Here is a 26,507-nt window from a genome sequence, read left to right as displayed (position 1 = left end):
GGATATACAAGACACCGTAAACTCCTTGTAATGCTTCCGTAAGCCTCCTTATCCCAAACGCCGAGAGAGTTAATAACTAGAACCTGTAACCATAAAACACCACCGAGCAGCCAGCCACTATCATCAAGTGACACCAAAGAGGAGAAGAAGTGAGACAAAAGAGAACCCAAAGAGCTAATAAATGAAACTCGAGGAGAGTCAAAAGACAGACGACCACACGCTTCAGTAGTCGTCGTCTGTATGCCGCTCCGGAGACCGGGCTCTGGTTCGAATGCGAAACTTCTCCTTCAGCTTGGCTGTGAGGTGGGCCCTCTGGCCCCTTTCACGCTCTGCATCGTGGTTGCTCGAGTCCTGAGCCCCTGCTTCGGTCTGGCGACTTGTCCGCATCTGACGAAGGGCGGCGATCTGCTCCTCTCGCGTGGCCTGTCGCAACCTGTTGATGTCGAACAGGCGAGAGAGCCTATTGCGGTGGTGTCCGTGAGAGCCCTCGTCCTCCTCACCGTCCAGCGCCAGAGGAGGCGGCAATGTGGAGTTTCTATTGTAAACAGTCCGATCGATGGCCGCATCTTCAGCAACGAGGGCGGCCTCGTGAAGATCAAGCCGACTATTTCGGTGCTTGTTAGCAATCTGCGACAAAAGCACGAGTTTTGATGGGGGTAGATTGAAACTCACCACAATGGACATGTGCCGGACACGTTGACAAGCCAGGGGTCGATGCAGGTCGGATGGAACTTGTGATTGCAGGGCAAAACTCTCATGTCTTCGCCTTCCCTGAAGTCTTCTGTGCAGATGGAACAGCCCGCGTTTTCGGGAGGAGGAGCGGCATCAGCAGCGCCGCGCGACTCTGCGACTGGAGGGGCATCACGAGCCTCGTCATGGCCCGCGGCTCCTGTGGCTGCTCCCGCGGCTCCCCTCGAAGCCTCATGCCGCGGGTCGTTGGTAAAGATGGAAGATGACCGCTGGGTTCTGCCGTCGCCAGTAGTGGCTGCGTCCAGCTCCAGGTCGGGATCCGGCTTGGCCGAGTCCTGGTTGTTCTTGAACTTGACAATGGGCAGCGTTTCGAGAACGGCCATGGCGAGTCCTCTTGCACGGCTCTGCCGGGGCCGATTTCCCAGAGCTCGCCGGGGGCCGTATCTTTCGGGGTGTCGCTGAGCCCTCACCACACCAGTGACGATGATCACGACAAACAAGATGGCAATGAGGGCGGTGATGGTGTAGAGAATGGCCATGGCAACAGTCGAGTTGTTGCCACTTGGGCCGGGATCGCCAGAGTCGTTGTTTGATGCGTTCCCCGTGATGGAAACATTGACCAGCCGCCCGGTAGCAGTGCCGTTGAGGGAGTTGAGAACCCCCTGGGCCTCGCCACTGTCGGCCATGGAGAGGATGTTGGAGACGGTCGGCGGGGTCCCGAAATCAAGACTACACCAGGTACTGGCAAGCGAGTAGAGGACGATGGCCTTGGGGCCTTGAGCAATGATGTCGTTGAGCATCTCATTGGTGCTGATGAAGGAATCTGACGAGGGATTGTCGCATGACAGATAGGCGACATCGTTGGGATTTGTCACCTTGTTGAAGTTGGACACGTCGGTGGCAATCATGACGCCGGTGATGTTGATGGTCTTTTGTTGTCTTCTCGTCAGCGTTTGGTTCATGTCAAAGTTCTTGGGGGGACAAGCCAGCCATACCTGAGAAGGATTACTTGACGGATTTGACCCAGCATTCGGAATGACAGGGATGACGGTGTACTGGATGGGGTCCGCCTGTCCGTTGGGTGCCGACAGGTTCATCTGCAGCGCATTGTTGGTGGCCCAGTCTGGCGGAGTGTCGGTTTCGGGCGAGGTTGAGACGTTGTTGTCGGCGGCGGCGATGGCAAAGAGGCCGACAACGGCCGGTATGTGTAGAAGCATCTTGTCGCACGCGCCTGTGTAGTGTGCGTGCACAAGAGGTGTAGGTAGGTAGCTGTGACTGCTACCTACGTGTATGTGTGTGTGTGTGTGTGTTGTGATTGTGTGTATCTCGGCGCTCGAGCAAAGGCGATGTGCTGGTGCGTGCGAGCTTGAGCTTCGTGATGGTTGTTGATGGTGGCGGGTCTGGTATATCGATGTCGTGGGGGTGGTTGTAGTGTCTAGACGGTTGCTTGTTCGAGAAGCGGCGCGAGAGGAGACAATCGAGCAGCTAATTGTTCAATGGATGGGGATGAATATTGAGAGAGAGAGAGAATCGTCGATTAGGCGATGCGGAATTGATGCGATTCTACCTGCAGTGCAGCTCTCTCGACGGCGGCGTCGGGAAGCTCTCGTTGGCGGCTCCGAAGCAGGCGGGCATCAGTCGCCTCGCTCGGAGGCTGGGCGCATTTGGCGACGGCGGGCGAGAAGCGCAGACGGAGTGAAGCGAACAGGCTGGCGATGCGGTGCGAGGCGATGCGATGAGATGCGATGCGATGCGATGCAGCCTGGAGGGAGCAGGAGAATGGCGATGCCGAGCCGCGAGGTCGGAGCATGCAGATGGAAGAGGGGACGTGAGACGCCTTTGAATCTTTTTTTGCTGCTGTCGCTTCGTGCATGACATGTATACTATAGTACATAGTACTACTATACTATACTATACTACTAGGAGGTGTTATTAGCGATTCAAATCCCTTCTGCGATCGGGATCAGCCACCGCTGGACGGTGGATTGATGGCCCGCCTCGTCCGGGGGCGGCGGAAAATGGCTCCAGCGGACTGCGGCTAGCACTAACGTCAAAGATCTCATCAAAGGGCCGCAAAGAAAAGACGGAATACGCTCGAGTGGCTGTTTGCAGTGCTGGATGGGGGCGGGCGGGCCAATTCTTTACCTTCTACCTATAGTCGGGCAATGCCAGTTCGCTCTCGACTGCGCTGCACTGCCTTGATGCTGTGGGCTGGACTGGGTGCTGTGCTGATGAGGCCGGGATTGACAGCGACCTCGAATGATGGAACCAAGATACATACATGTACTGATTGGGCGACTCGAGCCCGCCAAATAGACTTTATATCTTGTCTTGCCTGCTTTAGCGGTCTGTCGCCGTCATGCGAGCAAGCTGCAGCAGCAGCAGCAGCCAGGTTCCATGAATACATAACCCCATGAGGAGGCATCGCGACGGTTCGCTTCCAGGGAACGCATTTGGAATTTGATGGGAAGCGAGGCCCTGAAGCGGTGTAGCTGCGTCTGTTTTTAGACCACGAGATCTACTGCTAGATAACTGCCACGATTTGTCGACGAACTCGTTCAAGATTCGATAGACCTTCTCCACGGCATTCTGCTTCCCAACAATGAGCAGAGCCACCTCTAGCCTAGGTGATGGTATCATCGTTGCTCCGTAATAAGCAAGCCACACGAGCCCATCAGATCGCTCTTCTTTTATACGCAGCTCTGCCAAGTCACACGCAGTCGGGATTCCAGTTGCGCCAGCGCTTCTGATTGGCAGCTGGTCCGCCAACAGCTCGACGGGATTCTTATGCATCCTCCCCGGAGTCCGTACGGAATCGACGGGATGGATACATGTATGTACGGGACATGGCCGGGCCAGACGGTGTGTCTTGCTGACGGCTACAGACCTGCTGTCTTCATCTCCATGAGCATGGTCCCACACGATTTTTTTTTCCAAATCATGAGCATGCATCAGTCAAACCATGGGGCAGTGTTTCCTCCCGTGATTCCATCTCTAGACTTCGTCCTTGCTCCTTTCGTTCTTCGGCACCACATCCGGAGGAGGCCGAGGGGCGCTGCTTTTATAGCACGGCTCCATCGCTGCTGGGCTACTACCTACATAGGATCAAGTCTCGGCATGTCATCGCATTACTAGGTAGGTATTTGTTAGGTATGTACTCTTTTAGCTCAGCCTGGGCGGGCGCATGGCTCTTGAAAGGCACAATGCTGGAGCCGAGGGCTTGACTTACGGAATCCGGGATGAATCCGATCCTCACCTGTACCTCTACTGCAAGTTGAGTGTGTATCAAAGCGGCAAAGTTGCTACACTTTGCGTCCTGCCCCATGCTAGAAGGATAAGTAAGCTACCGATATGAAGCAATCTTGGACAACAGAGACAAAGCCTCGAAACAACATGCACTACGGGCAGATCCTCAGTTTCCGGTCTCTTCTGTAATCAACATACCGTATCTAGAGGGGTTGGGCTGTCGATGCGGGCAGATACAGATTCAGACTGTGTCAGACTGCAGCAAGGCAATCCGCAATGCTCCTACTGCATACGTATGTTTGGCCTATGCGGGATGACTGGACATGTCGGAAACCATGACTTGCGACTAATTGGCCCCCTGATTTGCAACAAGGCAAGCAGAAATGGTAAAAAGGTACTACCTAGTAGTTGACAGGTCTCTGGATGCTGGAAAGTTGCTACAACTCTCTCAAGTCTTCAGCCTCACCTTGGACCCTGAATCTCCCACCTGTGGCTTGAATTGGAGTGGCTTGCCGCTCAATAACAACCACAGATCAAAGGTACCGGCTACCTGGGATCGAGTGGTCGTTTCTCGGCACCTCCCGCCTTTGACAGCACCGAGTGCGGACATGCCCTGAGTACTCTGTACCTCGGCGCCAGGCGACCATGATGATCATCAGCAGGACGCGTTTCTCTGCTGCCAACCGTGGTACGTATCCCCATGTTCCTACTGTAAGGTATCACAGGCCAGAGTAAGGTACTTGTACAACCTCAGCTCGCCCTCAGGCACTGGCACCGCTGAAACTGCCCGCTAGACTGGAGAGGCTAACGCGGCGCAACGGGTCCCGCCCGGCTCTCCCTCTTGCTTTTGGAAATGCTGGCCAGTCCCCTTGAGGCATCAACCACCTGGCACTTGTCCCGTATCACCACCAGCATCGCGGCCATTCAACTCCTCGCCTCCCAGCCGCGGGACCAGCTGTGCGTCTGTCAACTTTGCTGCGAGGGCCTCCGTCCCGCCTTACCGCCGTGATCCCCGCCCTCACCCTCGCCCTCACCCTTGCCTTCGTTCGCCTCGCCTCCGAACCGCACAGCCAGGCGACGCAATCGATGGACCACGCCCAAGGTCCCTAACTTCCCGCGTCTCTCCCCCCCCCCCGGCGATTGTCTGTCCCGTCCTGCCTTGTCCTCCCTCCGGTCCGCCTCATGAGCTCCCTCAAGTTCGTCGTGTCCTCTCTGGACGCCATTGCCACCTCCAAAGATGCCCAGCGCAACAAGCAGCTGGCCGACTTGACCAAGACAGCCCTGGACGCCATCAAAGAGCAGGACCAGCTGCCCGATCCCGAGATTGTCTTCGCGCCGCTGCAGCTCGCGACCAAGACCAACAGCCCGCAGCTGACGACAACAGCCCTCGACTGCATTGGGAAGCTGATATCCTACTCGTACTTCTCGCTGCCCACCAAGGATGACGCTCCCAAAGAAGGCGCCGCGCCGGCGCCCCCGCTGATCGAGCGAGCCATTGATACCATTTGCGACTGCTTCCAGGGCGAGACCACCGCCGTCGAGATCCAGCTGCAGATTGTCAAGTCGCTTCTGGCAGCCGTCCTAAACGACAAGATTGTGGTTCACGGCGCGGGCCTGCTCAAGGCCGTGCGCCAGGTGTACAATGTATTTCTGCTTTCGCGGAGCACGGCCAATCAGCAGGTTGCGCAGGGCACTCTCACACAGATGGTCGGCACCGTCTTTGAGCGGGTCAAGACCAGGCTTCACATGAAGGAAAGCAGGCTGAGCCTCAACAACCTCAACCACGGCGCGAGCAATGTCACCTTTGACCAGTCCGAGATCGCCAATGGCACCCAGCACAGCGACGACAACGACGAGGCTTCGCCTGCGCCGCCCGAGAGCGCCGATGCTCCCCCGGAAGAGCCGGCCAATGCCGCCAAGCTCACGCTCAAGGACCTGGAGCACCGCAAGAGCTTCGACGATTCCACCCTCGGCGATGGGCCGACCATGGTTACACGGCTCAAGTCGGACAAGAAGGACGAGAGTGACGTGTCCGTGTCGGGCCAGTCCGGCCCGCAAGAAGACAGCGATGCGCTGGATGCCGAGGACGAGGTCTACATCCGAGACGCCTACCTCGTCTTCCGGTCCTTCTGCAACCTGTCGACAAAGGTTCTGGCGCCCGACCAGCTCTTCGACTTGCGCGGCCAGCCGATGCGCTCCAAGCTGGTCTCTCTACATCTCATCCACACCCTCCTCAATAACAACATCGCCGTCTTCACGTCGCCCCTCTGTACCATTACGAGCTCCAAGAGCAACGAGCCCACCACCTTCCTCAACGCCATCAAGTTCTATCTCTGCCTGAGCATCACCCGCAACGGAGCCAGCTCGGTCGATCGAATCTTTGACATCTGCTGTGAGATCTTCTGGCTCATGCTCAAGTACATGCGCCCCTCATTCAAGGTAGGCCAAGACCCCTCTTACTTCCCCTGACTCGTCATGGTCGAACTGCGTCCATGCGCAAATTGCTTCAGAGAGCTCATTTTCCATCTTAGAAAGAAATCGAGGTCATTCTCAACGAAATTTACCTGGCCCTCTTGTCCCAAAAGAACGCGCCCCTGACACAAAAGCTGTACTTTGTTTCCATTCTGAACCGCCTTTGCGCCGACCCCCGAGCTTTGGTGGAAACCTATCTCAACTACGACTGCGACCAGTCGGTAGAGAACATCTTTCAGACAGTCATTGAAGACCTTTCCAAATTCGCGACAGCGCCGGTCACCATCACATCGATCCACGAGCAGGCATATGAGGAGTACAGGGCGAAAACGACACCCGCCAGCGAGTGGCAGCTCAAGGGCATCTTGCCTCCTTCACTCACGGTTGCGCATATCGCTCCACATCAGGAGAATGAAACCGATTATCCCAAGGAATATGCGATCAAGCGGCTGTCACTAGAGGCCCTTGTCGAGACTCTCCGGTCCTTGGTCAACTGGTCCGCCCCCGTGCGCTCAGACAGTGACAACGCACGTCCGGACGGCGACACCAGGGCCTCCTTCGATGAGCTAAGGCCGTCCATCGACCCGACAAGCGAGAATGCATCACGCTTTGATACGCCTCTGCCGCCATCGACCCCGGTCTTGGAGGATGACCCCGATTATCTGAGCAAGGAAAAGGCTAGGAAAACGGCTCTGATGAAGGGTATCAGGCAGTTCAACTTCAAGCCCAAGAAGGGCATTGAGCTACTGATCCGCGACGGCTTCATCCCGAGCGATAGCCCCAAGGATATTGCGACCTTCTTGTTGAACGAGGACAAGCTGGACAAGGCACAGATTGGCGAGTACCTCGGTGAGGGAGACCCGAAGAACATTGAGACGATGCATGCCTTCGTCGACTCCATGGACTTCACCAAAAAGCGATTCGTCGACGCTCTGCGCCAGTTCTTGCAGTCGTTCCGTCTGCCGGGAGAAGCGCAGAAAATCGATCGTTTCATGCTCAAGTTTGCTGAGCGCTATGTGCTGGGCAACCCCAATGCCTTTGCCAACGCCGACACCGCCTATGTGCTCGCGTACTCTGTCATCCTACTCAACACAGATTTGCACAGCAGCAAGATCGCCAAGAGGATGACCAAGGAGGAGTTTATCCGCAACAATGCGGGCATCAACGACAACGCAGACTTGCCTCACGATTACCAGATATCCATCTATGAGGAGATTGCCAACAACGAGATCGTCCTCAAGAGCGAGCGCGACGTTGCAGCCGCCCAGGGCAACCTCCCTACCCAGCCGAGCGGCCTGGCCGCAGGCTTGGGACAGGCTTTCTCCAATGTCGGGCGTGACTTGCAGCGAGAGGCATACATGCAGCAGTCGGAGGAGATTGCGTTGCGTTCGGAACAGCTTTTCAAGAACCTGTTCAAGAGCCAGCGCCGAAACGCCTCCAAGATGGCACCCAAGTACATCGAAGCAACGTCCTTTAAGCACGTAGAGGCCATGTTCGACATCACCTGGATGTCCATCTTCTCGGCGCTCTCGGGCCAGATGCAAAAGGCACACAATCTCGAGGTGAATAAGCTGTGCCTGGAGGGCATGCGGCTGGCGACCCGGATTGCTTGCCTCTTCAACCAGTCAACCCCTCGGGAGGCGTTCATTTCCGCGCTCCGCAATGCCACAAACCTGAACAACCCGCAGGAGATGCAGGCCAAGAACATTGAGGCGCTCAAGGTCATTCTGGATATCGCGCAGACCGAGGGCAATGTCCTCCAGGAGTCGTGGAAAGACATCCTCATGTGCATTAGCCAACTGGATCGGCTGCAGCTCATCTCTGGTGGCGTCGACGAGAGTGCCATCCCAGACGTTTCCCAAGCGCGCTTCATCCCCCCCTCGCGTGCTGGGACGTCCGAGTCTCGCCCGTCCATGCAGCTGAAATCCCGACCAACGCGACAGAGGTCTGGCACTGGCCCGCGAGGCTTTTCCAGCGAGATCGCTCTGGAGAGCCGCTCAGATGAGCTTGTCCGCAGTGTCGACCGAATCTTCTCCAACACGGCCAACCTCTCAGGCGAAGCCATGGTGTACTTTGCCAAGGCCCTGACCGAGGTCAGCTGGGACGAGATCAAGGTCTCTGGCTCCAACGACTCTCCTCGCACGTACAGCCTGCAAAAGATTGTCGAAATCAGCTACTACAACATGAACCGCGTGAGGTTCGAATGGAGCAATATCTGGGCTGTTCTCGGCGAGCACTTCAACCAGGTCGGCTGCCACAGCAACATGAACATTGTCTTCTTTGCTTTGGACTCTCTGCGTCAGCTGTCCATGCGGTTCATGGAAATCGAAGAGCTTGCGGGTTTCAAGTTTCAAAAGGATTTCCTCAAGCCGTTTGAGCACGTCCTGTCCAACTCGCACAATGTCACCGTCAAGGACATGGTGCTTCGCTGTCTCATCCAGATGATTCAAGCTCGGGGCGACAACATCCGCTCCGGCTGGAGGACCATGTTTGGCGTCTTCACGGTTGCTGCCAGAGAGCCGTACGAGAGCATTGTCAACCTTGCGTATGAAAACGTCACCCAGGTCTACAAGGAGAAGTTTGGCGTCGTCATCTCCCAGGGAGCGTTTACGGATCTCATTGTCTGCTTGACGGAATTCTCAAAGAACCTCAAGTTTCAGAAGAAGAGTCTTGGCGCTCTAGAGCTGCTCAAGTCCATCATCCCAACCATGCTCAAGACTCCAGAGTGCCCGCTGTCAACCGCTTCCAAGTCTGAGAACGGGGACGTGGAACCCACTCCCGGCGTCAACAAGAAGGCGCAGACAAAGACGTCGTTGGAAGAGGGCTACTGGTTCCCGGTACTCTTTGCCTTTCACGACGTACTGATGACGGGTGAAGACCTCGAGGTTCGTTCAAACGCTCTAGAGTACTTTTTTGCCGCGCTGCTCAAGTACGGAGGCGGCTTCACCCAAGCATTTTGGGATATCCTCTGGAGGCAGCAGCTGTACCCCATCTTCATGGTTCTGCGTTCGCGGCCAGAAATGACCAATGTTTTGAACCATGAGGAGCTGTCTGTGTGGCTATCGACTACGATGATCCAAGCCCTGCGCAACATGATCACGCTATTCACGCATTACTTCGATGCCCTCGAGTACATGCTGGACAGGTTTCTGGAGCTGCTGGCCCTGTGCATCTGCCAAGAAAACGACACAATCTCTCGGATCGGCAGCAACTGTCTGCAACAGCTGATCCTGAAGAATGTGACCAAGTTTAACCAGGTGCATTGGACCAAGATTGTCGGGGCATTCTGCGAGCTTTTTGATCGGACAACGGCGTATCAGCTCTTTACCGCAGCAAACATGGAGGCCTCTACTGCTTTGTCACTGTCATCGTCTAACGGACTCGAGTTCACTTCACCCCTCAGCCCAACTACTGGCGAAGTCCCTACCGGTGATGAAAAGTCCCTCAAGATCAATGGCGGTGATGACCATAGCGCTGCTTCCGATACCGAATCGATCCATCACCCGACATTGCACAAGCTTGACGACGACGAGTCGCGGACGCCGACAGCAAACACTAATGGGCAGCAGCTGGAAGAGTTCAAGCCATCCTCCACTCTCCAACAGCAGCCCGTTGTGGTGACTGCAGCCCGCCGGCGCTTCTTCAACCGCATCATCTCTCGCTGCGTCTTGCAGCTGCTGATGATTGAGACGGTCAACGAGCTCTTCAGCAACGACACCGTCTACGCCAACATCCCCTCCACCGAGCTCCTGCGACTCATGGCTCTCCTTAAGCGGTCCTTCCAGTTCGCACGCCGTTTCAACGAAGATAAGGAGCTTCGGATGAAGCTCTGGCGCGAGGGCTTCATGAAACAGCCTCCCAACCTGTTGAAGCAAGAAAGCGGTGCTGCGGCGACGTACGTGTCGATCCTCTTCAGGATGTTTGTGGACGACGCGCCGGAGCGACTCAAGAGCAGGCCCGACATTGAAGCCGCCCTCGTGCCGCTGTGCGAAGACATCATCACGGGCTACTCGCTGCTCGCGGAGGAGAGCCAGCAGAGGAACATCATCGCGTGGCGGCCGGTCGTCGTCGACGTGCTGGAGGGATTCGCCACGTTCCCGGAAGAGGCCTTCAAGGCACACCTGCCCTCGTTCTACCCGATGGCCATTGACCTGCTGCAAAAGGACTTGACGGCGGACCTGCGCGGCGCGCTGCTCGGGGTGCTGCGGAGGGTGGGCGAGGTGTCGCTCGGGATCGAGGGCATGACGAGGGCTGGGGACAAGAGGCGGGATAGCACGACCAGCACCAACGCCGAGGAGGCTGCTGCTGGCAGCTCGGAGGCTGCGGCACGCAAGATGCTGTGAGGCGGTTCAAAGGTGGACGGCTGTATGACGCGGAAGGATGAATCTATTTGGCGTTGAGGCGGGTTTTAGAATGTTTGCGTTTCATTGATCCTTAGCAACAGGCACCATTTGCGTGTGTATGTCGAGGAAAAAGGTATGCCTGCTTTGTTATGTAGGGCCTAAAAGAACGTTCTAATGCTATGATGTGTTTTATCACTCCCACATGCGTTCTACAAAGTGTCCCATCTTGTGCCAGCTGTTTATTACATGCTAGTTGTACCAGTGGCTTATATATCGCTCCTCCTCGGGTATTCGTAGACACACACTGCCTTGGAACAGGCAGAGATGTTGATCAATTTCCACCCAGGATATCGCTGATATACGCTCGCAGAGGCTCGGCCTCCTCCTCTACAGTCCTATTCGGCAGGCCCCTCAACGCATCCCGCAACTGCCCGTCCTCCGCAGCCGCGACCCTGACCAACGTCCTCACGATGCTCTTCTCCTCGGCATCCAGCCCAGCCACGCGCATCACGCTCACAAACGTCTCGAAAAAGTCAATCAAGTTCAAGTGCATGAGGACGTCCTCCGTCCTGGACACCATGCTCAGCGCAGCCCACTGCAGGAGTCCTCGGCCTAGGGCTTGCGCGGCGGCGTCGGACAGGGGGAATAGCTCTGGGAAGGAGGTCTGGCTTATGGCGCGGATGTTGAGCGTTGCGAGGCGCGTGAGGAGGCGGAGGAGGCGGCCTTGCGAGAGCGACGTTTGGTGTCTTGGCCTGGTAGGTGGACTACTTGTTGTTGTTGTTGTTGTCGTCGTCGTCTCAGGGGAGCATAGGGTGGTGATGCGTTGGAGCATGGGCCGCTCGAGGAGGATCAAGCGCCAGAGGCGTCCGTGGCCGGGCAGCATGCGCCGTCTGTTGGCTGCGGCAGTGGCGGGGGGAAAGACTTGGAAGCCATGAGTGCTCCCGTTAGGGTTGCCTGCTGCCGGGGGTGGTGGTGGTGGTGGTGGTTCGCGGATGATTTCGCAGTCCGTCTCCAGGAGGTCGCCGAGGACTTTGGCCGCGCGCTCGCCGACGCCGACGTCTGGGCTGTCGAGCCAGCGGGTGACGAGGGCGTCGACGACGTCCGGGAGGGTGCTGAGGAGGGCGACCTCGGTGGGCGTCTTGGCGGCCTTGTGGATGATGGCGAGGGCGAGGAGGTTGGCGCCTGGGAGAGGGGAGGAGAGGGCCGCGAGAAGGGAGGGCGGGTCGGCGATGGTGAGGGTGCGGGTGAATGTCAGGGGGGAGAGGAGCTTGATTGTGAGGGAGAGCAAGGGGGAGGGATCTTGGGAGGTGGTTTTGAGGATCTGGGTGAGAGGGGGGAGGACGGTTGGGAGGAGGGGAGGGATGTTTGATTCTTGGGGGGGACTTGCGTGTTAGTACTTCTGTGGGAGTTTGCTAAGGAGGTGAGTGGGAGAGTGTAAGGGGGGATGGTACCTGTTAGCTGGAGCTCGATGTCGTCGAGGAGCTTGAGGTTGAAGGGCTGAGAGGGATCATCTTGGAGGTGCTGGAGGTGAGTCTGGAAGTCGTCGAGGCCGGAGATGGGATGGCTGTCTGAGGAGCCGTTGGGGATGATTCGATCAGACATGTTGACGGGGGGTGACCCTGACCAAAGACGGTCTTTTTGATCTATTGTGAAGAGACTGCTATAGAGATCGCTTTGTGATGCGCGGATATATATGTATGGAGAAGCTGGTGTGTGTATGTGTGTATGTATGTGTGTGTGTCAAACTCGAGAGATCGTGGACGGGGACAGATTTATATGCTTTACAGGGTAGGTAAGCTGTCGTCGAACCCGTTTGGCAGGCAGATGCGCTGACGGCAAGAGAGCTTCCAGGCAAAAGGGCGGGGCAGCGTCATAGTAGCGGAGGAAATTCCGCTCCCCACCATAACTTTTTCTGCCCATGTCGCGCGCATTCGTCAAGTTCAAGCCTTTTGTCAGATTCCCAGCCATTTCTCTCATCCTGCAAATACTTTGCCTTTCTACTAAGCTGGCCTCGTCGCATTCAATCGAGGAATATAATACTGCTACAAAGCAATCCAGCGCTCCGTCTCACTCTTACAGCTGAAACCATCTTCTTGGACACGGGGCTCGATTGAGAATCGAAAGCGGTAGCGGCGGACGTTCCAGCTGAAGCTGAAATGGCAGCAAGAGGTGGTGGAGGTGGTCGAGGAGGAGGTCGAGGAGGACGAGGCGGAGGCAGAGGAGGCCGGCCAGCGCTGCCATGGGACGACACGGACGAGCCCGACGCCCGGCCCTCTGAGCTGTTCCCTGTGAGTTGGACAACACTTCAAAGAAAGAACTTGCTTCATGATCAATTTGAAAAGACACAGCTGACTGAACATCTCTGGTCCAGCCCCGAGAAGTGCCCACGCCTCGCCCTCTCACCACGACGGAATACAACGGCGTCCAGTGCTTCCTCCTCCTCCGGCACCAAATCCACTCGTCGCCCCTCTACACCTCCAAGCGCACCTCGCTCATCGATCCCACCGCGCCGCGCAAGATCTACGGCCGCGAGCAGATGAACGCCCTCTACGACGTCCGCAGCAAGGCCTCGGTCGACCCCTTTGTCGCCATGCCCACCTACTCCCAGCGCTTCGCCCGCCCCGAGCGCGCCCTGCCCGAGTGGTCCGCCCGCCCCATCTGCAGGGAAATGTTCCCCGCCGAGCTGCTCGACACCATTGACGCCGCGGACGCGACCGGCGCGCGCAAGAGGCGCCGCCTCGAGCTGAGCAAGGTCAGCGCGCTGCCCAACGCCGAGGAGGCCTTTGGCATGCCCGCCCTCGAGGGCGACGACGAGCTTCTGCCCGTCGACGGCAAGAATATCCTCGAGAGGCTGGATGCGCTGCGCGACGAGGAGGGCGATGACGCGGCCGATCTGGACGATGACGAGGGCTTGGAGGAGGAGGAGGAGGATGAGGTGTACGATGACGAGGATGCGGGCGATTACGATGCCGAGACGTACTTTGACAATGGCGACGAGGGCGGGGATGACTATGGGGACGGGGACGATGGCGAAGGCACATATTGACGGCAGAGGACGCTGTTCGACTCTTTCTACTTGGTTGTTTGGCTGTCAGTGGGAACGATTGCTCGGGGTAAAAGCTGTCACTCGAGCATTTTTCTTCATCTACCTACGTATTCACTCGCATTTGTACATATATACACGCTTATACCCTTCACTTGGCTTCGTGCCGCCAGAATGAGTCACAACTTGTAATGAGACGCACGCGCAAAACAGGAGGTTCCCCTGGGCCGCCGTAATTCACATTATCAGAGGGCCAAACGCCCCCTACATGCCATGTCATTGTCTCAGTATTCTTCTGCTGCCATCCTGCATGCCCATCCACTTCCTAGCCACGACGACTGAGTGGTAGATCAGACATCCTGTCATATGCCATGCTCAGCCTTAAACGAGCCCTTGTACAGCAAGCGCCGCCTGGTGAACGATCCCCAAAAGCTACCACACACATGGAGACACGTATTCCTGTTACATTGAAGAGACGAAAGAAATCTCATTGCCCAAACTGAAGAAGAAAAAAACAGCAAAGATCCCCTGCTGGACATGGCCGCCTCATGAAACAACGCCAGAGTACAGCCCAGTATCCAAGAAGCCCGACTGCAGCCGCGACAGCCTCTCCCTCGTGTCCGCAATCTGCGCCGCCTGCGCGACAATGGCGCTGCCCATCTCCCGCAGCGCGGCGAGCACCTGGCCGAGCTGGTCCTGCACGGGAGCGCTGCTGCTGCTGTCGCGCAGGCTGCGGATCTGCTCGTACAGCCCGTTCTCCACGCCCGGCATGTCGCGCTCAATCTGCGACCGGTACTCGTCCAGGCGCTTCTTGTACTTTTCGACGTCGTCGCAGATGCGGTTGAAGTACGTGATGAGGTCCTGGGCGCTGGCATGCGCCGACGAGGCGTCGGACGAGTTGGCGTCGCCGCCGCCGCCGGGGGGAGGCGGGCCGGCGAAGAGGCCCGTCTGGTGGTAGTGCGTCGGCAGCTTGAGGTTGTCGGCCGCCTTGAAGGAGAGCTGCGCGTCGGCCACGTCCTTCTTGGTCATGTCCTGCAGGGCCTTGACGGTCAGGATGTCGCGGTTGAGGGCGTCCTGGACCGTCTTGAACTTGGACTCGACGAACTGGACGTCGCGCCCAAGCTGGTCAATGTCCTTTTCGTGCTGAGGCATGAATTCCCCAATCTCATCCCTCATCTTGATGACGCGCTGGATGCCCTTGTCGATGAGGGCAATCTCGTTCTGGATCGGCTGCGCGAGGTCGTCGAAGCGCGACCGCGGCCGCAGGTTGTCGTAGTTGACTTGGACAGCCGCAGTCTGAGTTGTGGCCGGGGCCGTCTGAGTTGTGGTTCCTCCGCTACAGTCAAGTTAGCAACTCGGTATTGGAATAGCCTCTAGGATAGATCCGTTAGGCATTGCGTACAAGAGTCCGCCAGCAGGCTTTGTCTGTGTTTGACCCAGCAGTCCACCCCCAGTGGTAGTTGACGCAGGAGTCGAGCCAAAGAGACCGCCCCCAGTCTGTTGGGTGCTCGCCGTGTTGCCAAACAGCCCTCCGCTAGCTGGTTGCTGCTGCTGTGTCGTCGCTGCACTTCCAAATAAGCCACCGCCAGTCGTTCCCGTGCTGGGCTGAGCTGTAGCTGTGTTTCCAAACAGTCCCCCGCCTGTTGTCGTCTGCTGGGTGCCCGTAGTGCTGCCAAACAAACCTCCTCCACTTGCCGCCGGCGTCGTCGTCGTCGTCGCTGCAGGCTTGGCCCCAAACAGCCCTCCCGTGGTCGTTCCAGAGGCCGGCTGAGCGGGCGTCGTTGACCCAAACAAGCCGCCGCCCGTTGTGCCTGTGGTTGAGCTTGTGTTCGTGGCAGCGCCAAAGAGACCTCCGCCGGTGCTTGTCTGCGGTGTCGGCGTGGCGGGAGAGCCAAAGAGCCCTGTGCCTGCTGGCTTGGCGCCAAAGAGGCCACCGGTCGCCATGCTGCTCGTCGTTGATGGACTTGCCGACGCGTTGCCAGAGCCAAAGAGTGGTCGAGTCGCCGCTGGCTGCGAGGTCGTGCCTCTGTGGCGCGTTTAGTCAGCGACAATGAGAGAAGGGAGCCGAATGAGAGGACAGCTGTAACGATCGCAGCTGATTGAATAGAATGAGAGGCGTTGAAGAGCTGAGAGGCGGTAGTGCAAGGCAGAGGTTGGTGATATCAAAAGTTCAAGAGTTCAAGAGCGCGGGCTGTTGGAAGATTTAGCAAGAGCTTACAGGGTATTTGCAGCCGAAGTGTTGATGCTGAGACCCGCTGGGCCGCTGGCAGACCGCGCCAGAGACATGCGAACCGCCGCTGAGAAACCAGAGGGAAAAAAACCGAGAAAAAAACAGCACTTTTTCCGGGAGCGAGTCAAGGGCCCAAATTCGTGTGGAGCTCGTTCAGCTTGTCTGGATATGCCAGAGCTTGGGGGATTCGAGCGGGTCTGGAAAGGTGAAGGGATGCGGATAAACCCCGGCGGCTGCGAAATGCTGCAGCAAGATAAGGTGAGAGGATCGGGATTCCGTAAGGCTAGCCTAGCTTAGCCATTGTTGCTACTAGCAGTGGTTGAACTTCGAGCCTGCAGATGAGCTTCCCCAGAGCTTCAACTTTGCAACATTCGACGCGCCCGTTACTCTGACCTTGATTCAATTGACCTCGGTTGTATCCCTCTTGTACCTGAAACATCTCTTGACGAGCAAAAGCAACTCGTCACCGCAATGGACATGGACGAGGATGACGATCTCTACCAGCCGGAGGAGCCCAAGATCGAGCCAGAAGAGGAAAAGAAGCACAAGACGGAAGAGCTAGAAGAGGGCGAGGAGGAAGACGAGAGCGGCGCCATGGATGAAGATGACGATGAGGACGACTCAGTACGATACAAGCTCTTTGACGCAAGCCACAGTCCACGCGCTAATTCGCGGGCTTGCAGGATATAGACATCATCACAGAACGAAAGGACGGCACAAAGGCAGCGCCGCCACCGTACGTCGACTGGAACACACTGAGGCAATGCCGAGCGCGCCTTTTGGTACTTGAAGCTGACTACTAGGTACGCGACGACAGACAGACGAAATACAGCGACATCAGGAATATTCCCCAGCGGTCAGCCTCCAACGACGTCTCGGCCAAGCCGTCGGCACCGGTCAAGAGGGACGACGAGTCCAAGCCGACAAGCGCCCTCAACATTGCCGCCCCCAGCGCGGACCAGACATCGGCTGCGGCCTCAAAATCCACCATCGACATCAATGCCAACCCAGTCTACCCTCCCGCCGGCAAGCCCATAACACAGGTCAACATTGACGAAGGTAATGACATTATTCATTGGCTCCTTGGGCAAATCTAGTCAACTAACAAAATTGTTCCATCAAGATCTACCAGACAATGACAAACCGTGGCGCAAGCCTGGCACAGACATAAGCGACTACTTCAACTACGGCTTCGACGAGTTCACATGGGCGCTATACGCCGCCAAGCAAGAGTCCATCCGTGGCGAATTCGGCGCCGATGCGTTTGCCGCCAACAACAAGAAGATGATGGAGGAGTTCAACATGATGATGATGGGCGGCATGGGCATGCAAGGCGCAGCGGGTGCTGGAGCTGGCGCCGGCGGAGCTGCCGGCGGCATGCCGGGAATGGACGGTATTCCTCCCGAGATGCAGGCCATGATGCAGCAGATGATGGCTTCGGGCATGGACCCGAGTCAGATGGACCCGGGTCAGATGGCGGCCATGTTCTCCGGGATGCAAGGCGCCGGCGGAGGCGCAGGCGCGCAAGGGGGCCAGGGGCAGAACTTTGGCGGTGGCTTTGGTGGGAACCAAGGAGGCTTCGGCTATGATCAGGGCATGGCCGGAGGTGGCGGCGGAAGAGGTGGATTTGGAGGCCGTGGACGTCGCGGGCGATGGTAGTGACACATTATCGTTGGGGCGATGGACTGGCGATGAGCGCGAAAGACAGGGGAATCGGACCACTACCGTTGAGGGCCTGTTACTCTACGAGACGGGGCATGTCCAAGCGTGAGGGGCGTCTACTTGTCGCTCTCGAACTTGCGGCTGAAGACTGAGCATGTCGTTGGGTGCCTTTTACCATTACCGACTCCAAGCGCTGGAATAAAGGCACGACTGGTCACCATAGGGAGTTGGCGGTCCGCATGATTGGGCTACCAATCTGGTACCGACGGCCACTGGATGCCTGATCTCTATCGAAGATGAACAGACTATGGGCTATCTTGGAAGAGCGAATACAAGTCACACCTACCGTTCGGACGTGATCTTTCAAGGAAGACACCAATAGGAGCACTATCAAGGGGACACCGGCAGCAACACACAACGCTGCTACCTCTTTGTCACGATAATGGATGATTTAGGCAAGTGGCCACGATGGAGATATGAAATGTGGTTTCTTACACGCATGGTAAGTGTATGTGAATATACACTTTAGAGACCTGCCAATGAGAATGAAGATACACCATTTCTGCTCGTCTACCTGAATGATTCAAAGATTTCTGTGTAGCCCGGCATTGACATCCAGTATAACGTTACCCAGCTGTGGCAGCCACGGGCCTAGTCTGGACCTTCGAGGCTCGAACTTCCCAAGAGAGGAGAGCGGCCGGTCTTGTATGGCCTGCCAAGAGGCTAGAGGGATGGAACAGTATGGTAGATGCAAGGAACGCCCTGCAGTGACGGGCCTAAGGGGGAGGGGATAAAGACGTGTGCTTGTTTGGAGATGTGATATGGCCGTGGATCTGGATCGTTGGGAGTGGTGTTTGTTGGAGCTGGGATGGCTTTAGAGAGCGAGCTATATATCTCATGCTGGATATGGTGTCTCAGAACACGTCGATTATATCAGCAACATCTGAGAGGATCACGTTGTTGTTGACTTGCAAGCATGTGAGCTTCATCCAGCCGAGTGCCGATGGCAGCCGACACGCCCTGCAAGGCGTTACCTTGCCATACTACTTACGTCAAAATCAAGCTCGAGTTTAACCTCCTTGTACGTATGAGAGATGGAGAGCAAGAGAGGGGGCAGGGCATTGCTGCGGCCAGCATTCTTGCAGGGATCACGCAGCCTAATGGGTGGTAGTTGACGGAAGCCATCTACACAGCCTTTTCGCCTATCTGTATGCTTTTCAGCCGAGGCGAGAAGCTCAATCAAGATGCCCTCAAGGCAAGGCGAGACTCTTTTTATGTGCTTTTCTGGTATCGGAATTACCGACCTTCTCTTCCTTTGTTACGTAGGGAGAGTTTAGTTTACATCTTCGTCATGTTCCGATATCAACCACCGCCTGGGTAGAGTAAGGGCCTCTTATACTTGATTGCATGTTACCGCTCAAATACACTGTGGCAATGTGTATGTGTAACTCTACTCGCGACTTTGATTATCTTATGATTCTGAAGTTTGTAGCCGATATTCTCCATAGTACATCTCTAGACCGGCTCCTGATGGTCTCAGGCTCAGCAGCTGATGTCAAACATCCCGCTGCTGTCCAAGCTCTGAGACAAGCTGCCCATATTGCCTTGCCATCTACGCCATATGCCGTAAGAGAATCCATCATGTGGGATTGCAAGCCAGGATCGGGATCTGGAGAGCTGCCAAAGATAGAAGGAGGAGCGTTCACGCCCCTGGGTCCTGGGCAGGCCTTACACCTTACAAGCACCTCCTCCACGAGGGAAGACGCAAGTCACGATGCATCAACTCCTCCAATCAGGTGTCATCCAGGATCTCCCCGCGAAGTGCTTTTCATGAAAAATCTGTTTTCATCGTCATCGTGTCTGCAGGCGCTCACGCGTGAACACATCTGTCGAGCGCGGGTCTCTTGTTTTTTTTTTTGCCTCTTCCGCTTCATGTGCACGGGGGTTGATATCAGCTGAAGCCATCACGCAAAACAAGGACCGGGCCGTGCATCGCCACTTCATACAACAGACGGCAAGTCGCTGGCACCGTTTTGGTCATACTCGAAGCAAAGACACATTACATCACATCGTCTCTCTTAAATGTTTGTGCTACTGCAGCTGAGCACCTGCATCTGATGTATGCAGAGTCAGGAAACCCCTGAATGTTTCGGACCATCGACCCAGCCTAGTCTCGGCATGCACCTCCAGATGCCACCAACCTCTTACGTCCTGCCAAGTTATCTCATGTCACCTGGCAGACTCGATATGCACAGTCACCAACAGCATGATCTTGGCTTTGCCGATATGACTTGGGCGATTTCAAGGCGAGATACCGATTTGGTGTTTCCCTCTTTGCTACCTGCTCACGAAGCCGCCCAAGGTAGCAATGCCCCTATCACGGGCCCCTTCATGAGCCCCCCCGTCTCGCATCGTCTCTTTCGTCCGATGAGGGGATTGCAAGATGCGTTTCTCGATGCCACGTATGCTCACAAGGTTGATGTAGCATCAGTGTAAGACAGCATGGAAAGCGTCTTCCTCACGTTGTGTGTTCTAGCATGTCCGAACGAGAGAGGGGGGAAAGGAGATATAAAAGGACTTTGTCCAACCTCTCGAGATGGCATTCTGTTCCTCATCGCCAAAGAAAAACGACAAGCATCACAATATAACCGCTACTTTTGATATAAACACTGGTCACAATGCCTTCCTTGACTGCTCTCGCGGGCCTCCTCGCTCTGGTTCCCTCGGCACTGGCTGGCTGGAACCCAGACTCGAAACAAAACATTGCCGTGTACTGGGGTAAGTGCATCTATTGGGCATGGAAGTGTGAGAATAACATTCGTCTAACTTGCGTGTAAAGGGCAAAACTCGGCCAACTCGCAAAGCACCCAGCAGCGCCTCTCGTTCTACTGCAATGGTACGACACGTCTTTGTCCCATCATCAAAACCTCAAAGAGAACAATATTTCAAAGATGAGAGAGACAGCTAACAGCTTGTCAAGATGACAATATCAACGTCATTGAAATCGCCTTCTTGAACGGCATCAACCCCCCCATGACCAACTTTGCCAACGCCGGTGACCGATGCACCCCCTTTTCCGACAACCCCTGGCTCCTGAGCTGCCCCGAGATTGAGTGAGTCCCTTCTTTCTCCCGGACACTTGCCGTTACGCATCCCCAACCTGACCGTACCGCAGAGCCGACATCAAGACCTGCCAGGCCAACGGCAAAACCATCCTCCTCTCCCTCGGCGGCGACACCTACTCGCAAGGCGGCTGGGCCTCCCCCGAGGCCGCCCAGGACGCCGCCGCCCAGGTCTGGGCCATGTTCGGCCCCGTCCAGTCCGACAGCTCCGCGCCGCGCCCCTTTGGCGACGCCGTCGTCGACGGCTTCGACTTTGACTTTGAGTCCACGACCAACAACCTCGTCGCCTTTGGCGCGCAGCTCCGGACTCTCAGCGACGCCGCCGCCACCGACAGCAACAAGAAGTTCTACCTGGCCGCCGCGCCGCAGTGCTTCTTCCCGGACGCCGCCGTGGGCCCGCTCATCAACGCCGTGCCGATGGACTGGATCCAGATCCAGTTCTACAACAACCCGTGCGGCGTGAGCGCGTACACGCCTGGCTCCGAGCAGCAGAACAACTACAACTACCAGACGTGGGAGGACTGGGCCAAGACGAGCCCCAACCCCAATGTCAAGCTCCTCGTTGGAATCCCTGCTGGTCCGAATGCCGGCCATGGATACGTCTCCGACGCGCAGCTCAAGTCCGTCTTTGAGTATTCGAAGAAGTTTGACACTTTTGCTGGCGCCATGATGTGGGACATGTCCCAGCTGTACCAGAACAGCGGCTTTGAGGACCAGGTTGTCGACGCTCTGAAATAAATAACGGCAAAGTGTTTGGCGATACTCGAACTGGAACAGGTGGCTGGTACGTGATGGTAGGTAGGTTTTGAATAGATGTATACATGTCCTGTTTTCCGATGTCTACTATATAGTAGCATTATTTCCCTTCTTTTTTACTATATATAGCTCCGTTTTCTTTTTAGATTGAATTGATTATACATTGTCTCATACTGTCAAAGCTGGCTATTCGTCAATGGATCAGTCTTCGTCATTTCCTAACACTGGGTATCATAAAATCATTGCAAGTCTTGAGCGCAATATGCGTCTGCCACCACCCTCATCTCCGATATACCGACTCATTGCATAACAAGGGGAAAAAAAAAAAGATGGGCATCTAGGTGGGAATAAAGTGCTTGGAATCCTCCTCCTGCTGTTGAAACGACTGCGAAAAGGCCGCCAAGCCAGCGACAATGCCCACCGCCATGATGAGCACCGAGATAATCGACCAGATCACGCCCCAGCATTGCGACGAGCCGCCATATCTCTTGGCAAACACGCTCGCATCCGACTCGTTCACCTTCCTGAGAATCAAGTCATCGCAAATGTCCCACACGCTGTACAGCGAACTCATGACGCCAATAAAGAGCACGACGAAGCGCAGCGCTTCGGCATGCACAATGAACCAGCAGCCCACCAGCAGGCCGACGGCCAGCAGCACCGTCAGGACCGTCAGCCAGTCGCGCTTCCCCCACCAGAGGGTCAGCAGGAAGCAGACGCCGAGCACGATGCTGGCGACCTTGCTGGCGACGATGTCGAAGCCGCACATGGTCAGCAGGGCGCCGATGAGGGAGGAGCCGAGGTAGCCCGCGGGGAGGGTGATGGCGCTGATGCCGCCGGAGAGGTGGGTGACGCCGCCTTCGTTGGGGTCGAGCGAGATGGACTTGACGCGGCCGCCGGTGAGGATGGCGGTGATGGCGTGGCCGAACTCGTGGAAGGCAATGACGAGCATCTGGAGAGAGATTTAGCAGTGTGTCATAACAGGTCATATATCTTACTGTTCCCTTTTGAGGAGAGGAAAATGGTTGTTCAGATGAGGTTTGTCGTGCTTACCTTGAATGGCCAGAGAATCATGCGCAGGTACGGCACATTCCAGAGGATGGCAATGGCCACGACGTAGCCGCCAATGACACCCAGTGTGACGGCCTGGGTGTGCGTTGGATGCTGGAGATTTCGAGAGACGAGGGCATGGTGATGGGGCTGAAGTTCGGAGGAGGCGTGGATGCTGGAAGCGCTTTCAAGAGGCGGCCACGGTGCCATTTTCAGACGAGGCTTCTGGTGATGTTGGGGGGAAGAGGTGGAAAACAAAGTAGGTAGTGTCACTGCTAGGGTATCTTGTAGGTGGTTGTTCGATTAGAGATCTGAGGTATGGAAGTCAGGTGGGATGTACGAGATGCAGCTGGTTTCACCCCACCACTGGGAGGTACCTACTCAAGTAAACAGGTACCTTAGTATGTCGAGAGAATCGCACGTGAGTATTAACCACGATGGAAGCAAGGAAGCTGAAGAGAGAGACGCCCAGAAAAAGCAATTCGGCTGAAAGAACAGAGGGAGGAAATAGAGGATCTCGTGTCTTGTAGATTCAAAGGGCATGACGATTGAATTCCAAAGCGTTGACGCGGCATGCGAGAAAGAAAGTGGAACCTCGAATTGCGTGGCTGGAGGCGCTGCACATGTTGGATGTGCTATATTTAGGTCTTTTTCTGGGCGGTTTGGAGACTCCAGATTGGGGTTGCTGGTGACGAGGATCGTCAGGGGAGAGTTTTGCCACCGTCACAGCCATGCTTATCTAAGTATCGACTCTTTGTGAGATCAAGAGCTGATACCTACGGAGAGCTATAATGCCTAGGTAGTAGTAGACATGATTTTTCGGGCCTTATGGAAGAGTTTGGTCATGACTGGCCAAAGGCTGAATGGCGGCTGAGTGTGTTCTTCTTTATCCGCGCCGAGTCGTTGTCTCGGACATGTCCTTGTACTAGAGGTCCGGCGACGTAGGACCGCACTATTTGCTCCAGACGACGCTGCATCGATACATGTATCCTGCTGGTCAGAGTACTGTATTCACGAGAGTCTGTGCAAGCTGAGATCTAGAGTAAACCCCACAAGGTCGGGACCAGCAGGCATATCTCTCGCCGCCGTATAGAGCGTGTTGCACCTATTCACCCGAGAGCAAACCAGAAGCTGGCTTTTCAGCCTTCCTGTGATACCGTCATACATCGTGAATCTAGCCTGGATTTGCATAGTGTACTCTTAAGGGGCAAAATATATCAGGGACTACCTTGTGGAAGAAATTTGAGCAAGTGCACTGGTTGGTATAAGGGAATTGCAGGGCTACCCTCCATTGAGACGAAGCATATCGCAGTCGACGCGATTTACCAAGGTAAGGTAAGTTACCTGAGGTACTAGGTATAGGTACCGTGTTGCCTGTGTTACCAACCAATGTAATAGTAGATCACCAGCTGGACCTTCCCAGCAATTCACTACCTATGAGCCCACCTTCTGTTCTTTTCTGTTCTTTGGGAAGGAGAGAGTCACATGTGCCTCCAGACTCTCAGACATTGAGCTCTTCCTCATGGAAATGGAAATAAGGCCCCGGAACTCGCACTTGCCTTTGTCTTCAGAGGACTCTACGCACCAGTTCCTCTTCTCTTCTCCTCAGGCAACCAAACTTCTGCCTTTATCCCAGACCATGAACTCTTCGTCCTCTACCTCCACCAACTTCAGCAACCCTAGTATCTGCAACTGCTTCCTATCAACCACAGAGCGCCGCTGCTCATCCTCGTCTCAGTTCAAATCTACTGTTTCTTCTGCTCTTTACAGCATGACTCTTTCCTAGCCCGTCTTTCTCGCGGCTCTCGCCTTTCTTGGATACTACAACCGTTTTGGATACGGAACCCAGAGGACCCTGGTACTGCAGCAGCCCCTTTGCCCTTCGAGTTTCATACAATTGTCATCAACTTCTATCGGCGTCCACGCATGTACGCCGAAATGACCCCCAAGACGACGTCACAACATCAAGGGGCTGGAGTTCCGCTTCCCGGACAAGTCATCAGCGTTGCCATCTCTCTTGCAGCGACAACTGTCCTGACACTGTTTCTAAGTGAGGCTGCTAGCTGCCATGTCCACCGTGATGATGGAAGCTAAACGCCATGCACTGTCCAGCTCAAAGAGTTCTCGTCATTAAAGCTTGGAGGAGATTGCCGCCGGTCGTTTGGTGTAAGTTCTGCTCCCCAACAACCCACAAGCAATTCTCTATATGTTCGGCAGAGATGTATTGACACCCCACCAAGTGGTATTCGCAATATATGCGGACTCATACGTCTTCGTCGTTGCTACTGCTGTCCTCCAGCACTCGCTCGGGGTCAATTCGAGCTACGGTATATGTGAAGCGGCAATCATTCTCTGCCTCGTGTGCTATGTCACGACAAAGGTAACATGACCAGCTGTGGTTCAAACGCTCAAATGTTTCATTGCCGATCTGATACTATTGATAGATTGTGAGCAAATATTTTCCCCATGCCATGGGTCGGATATCATCCCTGTTAACACGTCCAGTTCATCTACCTGTTTCTCGCTGAAAAGGCTGTGAGTCTCCATATCAAGCCAACAGATAACTTGTACACTGACGTTGCAAGCCAGTACATCATTCGCGGTGCAACAATGCCACGCTTGAGATCCAGATTATACCTGGTCAATTCGCTGGGCATGCTCACCATCTACGTCGCAGTCGTTATAGTAAATTTCGTTTTGTAAGCTCTCCATATATTCGGCGCGAAAGAGCTTCATTGACATCGAAGCAGCCGAATCACGGACATGGAAAACGGGGAATGCATCATCGGGATGAAAACTGCGGCGATGGTCCCTCTCATATCCTTTGATACCGTGATCAACGTTTACCTGACGATTATGTTTCTCATACCTTTGAAGAGTGAGCCACGATAGGGTCCGCCTACGGGATGGCCAAAGCTGAAACATGATAGAGCTCTACTCTTTCAACAACATGCCACGGACGCGAGCCAATATCCGTCTTCGCATGGCCGCATTCCGAACATTCTGCGGAGCAGTCTGCACGCTCGTGAGCAGCATTGTGTATGACTCGATTTCCCCCGCGACGTCGCTGGCTGACCATTGTTTGCAGTAATTTATCCGTCCTGATGGCCCTTAATGGTGAGCCGGGATGGGTATGCTTGATGTGCTGCAACTGTGACAGTTTGTTACTTCCACGTCTTCTCCGTACGATGGCCTCGGCTGACTCTTTGCTCAATCACGATAGTCCTCTTTTCGGCGATCGTGATCCAATGGGTCACGTCCAGGGACAACGCCGGGACCATGAGCAGCAACTCCTCTGGGGAAGCTCGACGATCACGAGATTTCGGCCCTGGGATCAACCGCATATCCACTCCAAGCGAGCTCCACGAGACGCCGCTATCCACTCTCGCCGACACCTCGCTCGTGCCAACCAGGCGTCGATCACCGGGAACCGACGATGTTGATCCTCATGACGGTGGCCCCTCTGATGCCAGCGCCAACAAGGTGGCCGATAAACCATCCAATGCCGTCTTGGTGACGACAACAATCAAGAGCGAGACGCGACCTCGTTCATACAGCTTCATCGGTCAACCGAGAGAGTCTTTGCGAGGGTGTGGGTGCGGCTGTCTAAGGTCGCGCAGGCCCAGTCTGGCGGCGGAAGATGGGCTGTATTCGCCGCAGGCCAGGATTCCGCCGGGGGGTTTTCACTTTCGAGACGAGTTTGGCCACAAGGCCGATGCCTGTTACTGTCAACCAGTCGGTACTGGAGAGACGCAAGCGGCTGCTTAGGTTGCCCTATTGCCTTGATGGAATTCTTTTGTTGATACCTGTACTCCTAGGTACCTACCTATTTTCATTATGATGTTGATACCTGTACTTCCAGGCGGATTCTCCGTTATGATATGATCACGTGC

At 55.6% G+C, this 26,507-nt stretch overlaps 10 protein-coding genes across 10 annotated transcripts; 6 read left to right on the top strand and 4 right to left on the bottom strand.

Moving 5' to 3' along the window:
* Positions 1-222: 222 nt before the first annotated feature.
* Positions 223-1,907, bottom strand: TRIREDRAFT_54868 (uncharacterized protein; the record flags this gene model as incomplete). The annotated part of the gene is made up of 3 exons (XM_006961149.1): positions 223-604; positions 673-1,632; positions 1,705-1,907. The coding sequence occupies 3 exons, from the start codon at positions 1,905-1,907 to the stop codon at positions 223-225; spliced, it is 1,545 nt and encodes a 514-aa protein (XP_006961211.1).
* Positions 1,908-5,118: 3,211 nt separating this feature from the next.
* TRIREDRAFT_43877 (guanine nucleotide exchange factor for ADP ribosylation factors) lies at positions 5,119-10,820 on the top strand (the record flags this gene model as incomplete). The annotated part of the gene is made up of 2 exons (XM_006961008.1): positions 5,119-6,375; positions 6,468-10,820. 2 exons carry the CDS (start codon positions 5,119-5,121, stop codon positions 10,749-10,751), a joined length of 5,541 nt encoding a protein of 1,846 aa, XP_006961070.1. The 3' UTR covers positions 10,752-10,820.
* Positions 10,821-11,082: 262 nt separating this feature from the next.
* On the bottom strand, positions 11,083-12,353 carry TRIREDRAFT_102641 (uncharacterized protein; the record flags this gene model as incomplete). The annotated part of the gene is made up of 2 exons (XM_006961148.1): positions 11,083-12,122; positions 12,203-12,353. The coding sequence occupies 2 exons, from the start codon at positions 12,351-12,353 to the stop codon at positions 11,083-11,085; spliced, it is 1,191 nt and encodes a 396-aa protein (XP_006961210.1).
* A 554-nt stretch (positions 12,354-12,907) lies between these two features.
* On the top strand, positions 12,908-13,797 carry TRIREDRAFT_102640 (uncharacterized protein; the record flags this gene model as incomplete). Its single annotated transcript, XM_006961564.1, has 2 exons — positions 12,908-13,039; positions 13,123-13,797. The coding sequence occupies 2 exons, from the start codon at positions 12,908-12,910 to the stop codon at positions 13,795-13,797; spliced, it is 807 nt and encodes a 268-aa protein (XP_006961626.1).
* Positions 13,798-14,355: 558 nt separating this feature from the next.
* TRIREDRAFT_40053 (uncharacterized protein) lies at positions 14,356-15,540 on the bottom strand (the record flags this gene model as incomplete). The annotated part of the gene is made up of 2 exons (XM_006960977.1): positions 14,356-15,130; positions 15,197-15,540. Coding segments are annotated over 2 exons (1,119 nt in total), but the record flags the coding sequence as incomplete, so codon positions are not given.
* Positions 15,541-16,393: 853 nt separating this feature from the next.
* On the top strand, positions 16,394-17,683 carry TRIREDRAFT_119658 (uncharacterized protein; the record flags this gene model as incomplete). The annotated part of the gene is made up of 4 exons (XM_006961563.1): positions 16,394-16,648; positions 16,708-16,760; positions 16,842-17,083; positions 17,148-17,683. Exons 1-4 carry the CDS (start codon positions 16,496-16,498, stop codon positions 17,681-17,683), a joined length of 984 nt encoding a protein of 327 aa, XP_006961625.1. The 5' UTR covers positions 16,394-16,495.
* A 1,437-nt stretch (positions 17,684-19,120) lies between these two features.
* On the top strand, positions 19,121-20,182 carry TRIREDRAFT_102637 (uncharacterized protein; the record flags this gene model as incomplete). The annotated part of the gene is made up of 2 exons (XM_006961562.1): positions 19,121-19,312; positions 19,814-20,182. The coding sequence occupies 2 exons, from the start codon at positions 19,121-19,123 to the stop codon at positions 20,180-20,182; spliced, it is 561 nt and encodes a 186-aa protein (XP_006961624.1).
* Positions 20,183-20,364: 182 nt separating this feature from the next.
* Positions 20,365-21,736, top strand: chi18-12 (glycoside hydrolase family 18; the record flags this gene model as incomplete). Its single annotated transcript, XM_006961007.1, has 4 exons — positions 20,365-20,464; positions 20,526-20,582; positions 20,667-20,799; positions 20,862-21,736. 4 exons carry the CDS (start codon positions 20,365-20,367, stop codon positions 21,544-21,546), a joined length of 975 nt encoding a protein of 324 aa, XP_006961069.1. The 3' UTR covers positions 21,547-21,736.
* A 165-nt stretch (positions 21,737-21,901) lies between these two features.
* On the bottom strand, positions 21,902-22,824 carry TRIREDRAFT_54583 (uncharacterized protein; the record flags this gene model as incomplete). Its single annotated transcript, XM_006961147.1, has 2 exons — positions 21,902-22,516; positions 22,618-22,824. 2 exons carry the CDS (start codon positions 22,822-22,824, stop codon positions 21,902-21,904), a joined length of 822 nt encoding a protein of 273 aa, XP_006961209.1.
* A 1,728-nt stretch (positions 22,825-24,552) lies between these two features.
* Positions 24,553-25,911, top strand: TRIREDRAFT_54134 (uncharacterized protein; the record flags this gene model as incomplete). Its single annotated transcript, XM_006961561.1, has 9 exons — positions 24,553-24,664; positions 24,727-24,780; positions 24,855-24,994; positions 25,120-25,149; positions 25,204-25,313; positions 25,365-25,492; positions 25,545-25,653; positions 25,703-25,773; positions 25,838-25,911. Coding segments are annotated over 9 exons (828 nt in total), but the record flags the coding sequence as incomplete, so codon positions are not given.
* Between the last annotated feature and the right edge of the window lie 596 nt (positions 25,912-26,507).

This window comes from Trichoderma reesei (genome assembly GCF_000167675.1).
Source record: "Trichoderma reesei QM6a unplaced genomic scaffold TRIREscaffold_1, whole genome shotgun sequence".
Lineage (NCBI taxonomy): Eukaryota > Fungi > Ascomycota > Sordariomycetes > Hypocreales > Hypocreaceae > Trichoderma > Trichoderma reesei.
The sequence above is the reverse complement of the archived record's forward strand: the minus strand, read 5'-3'. Positions and strand labels throughout refer to the sequence as shown.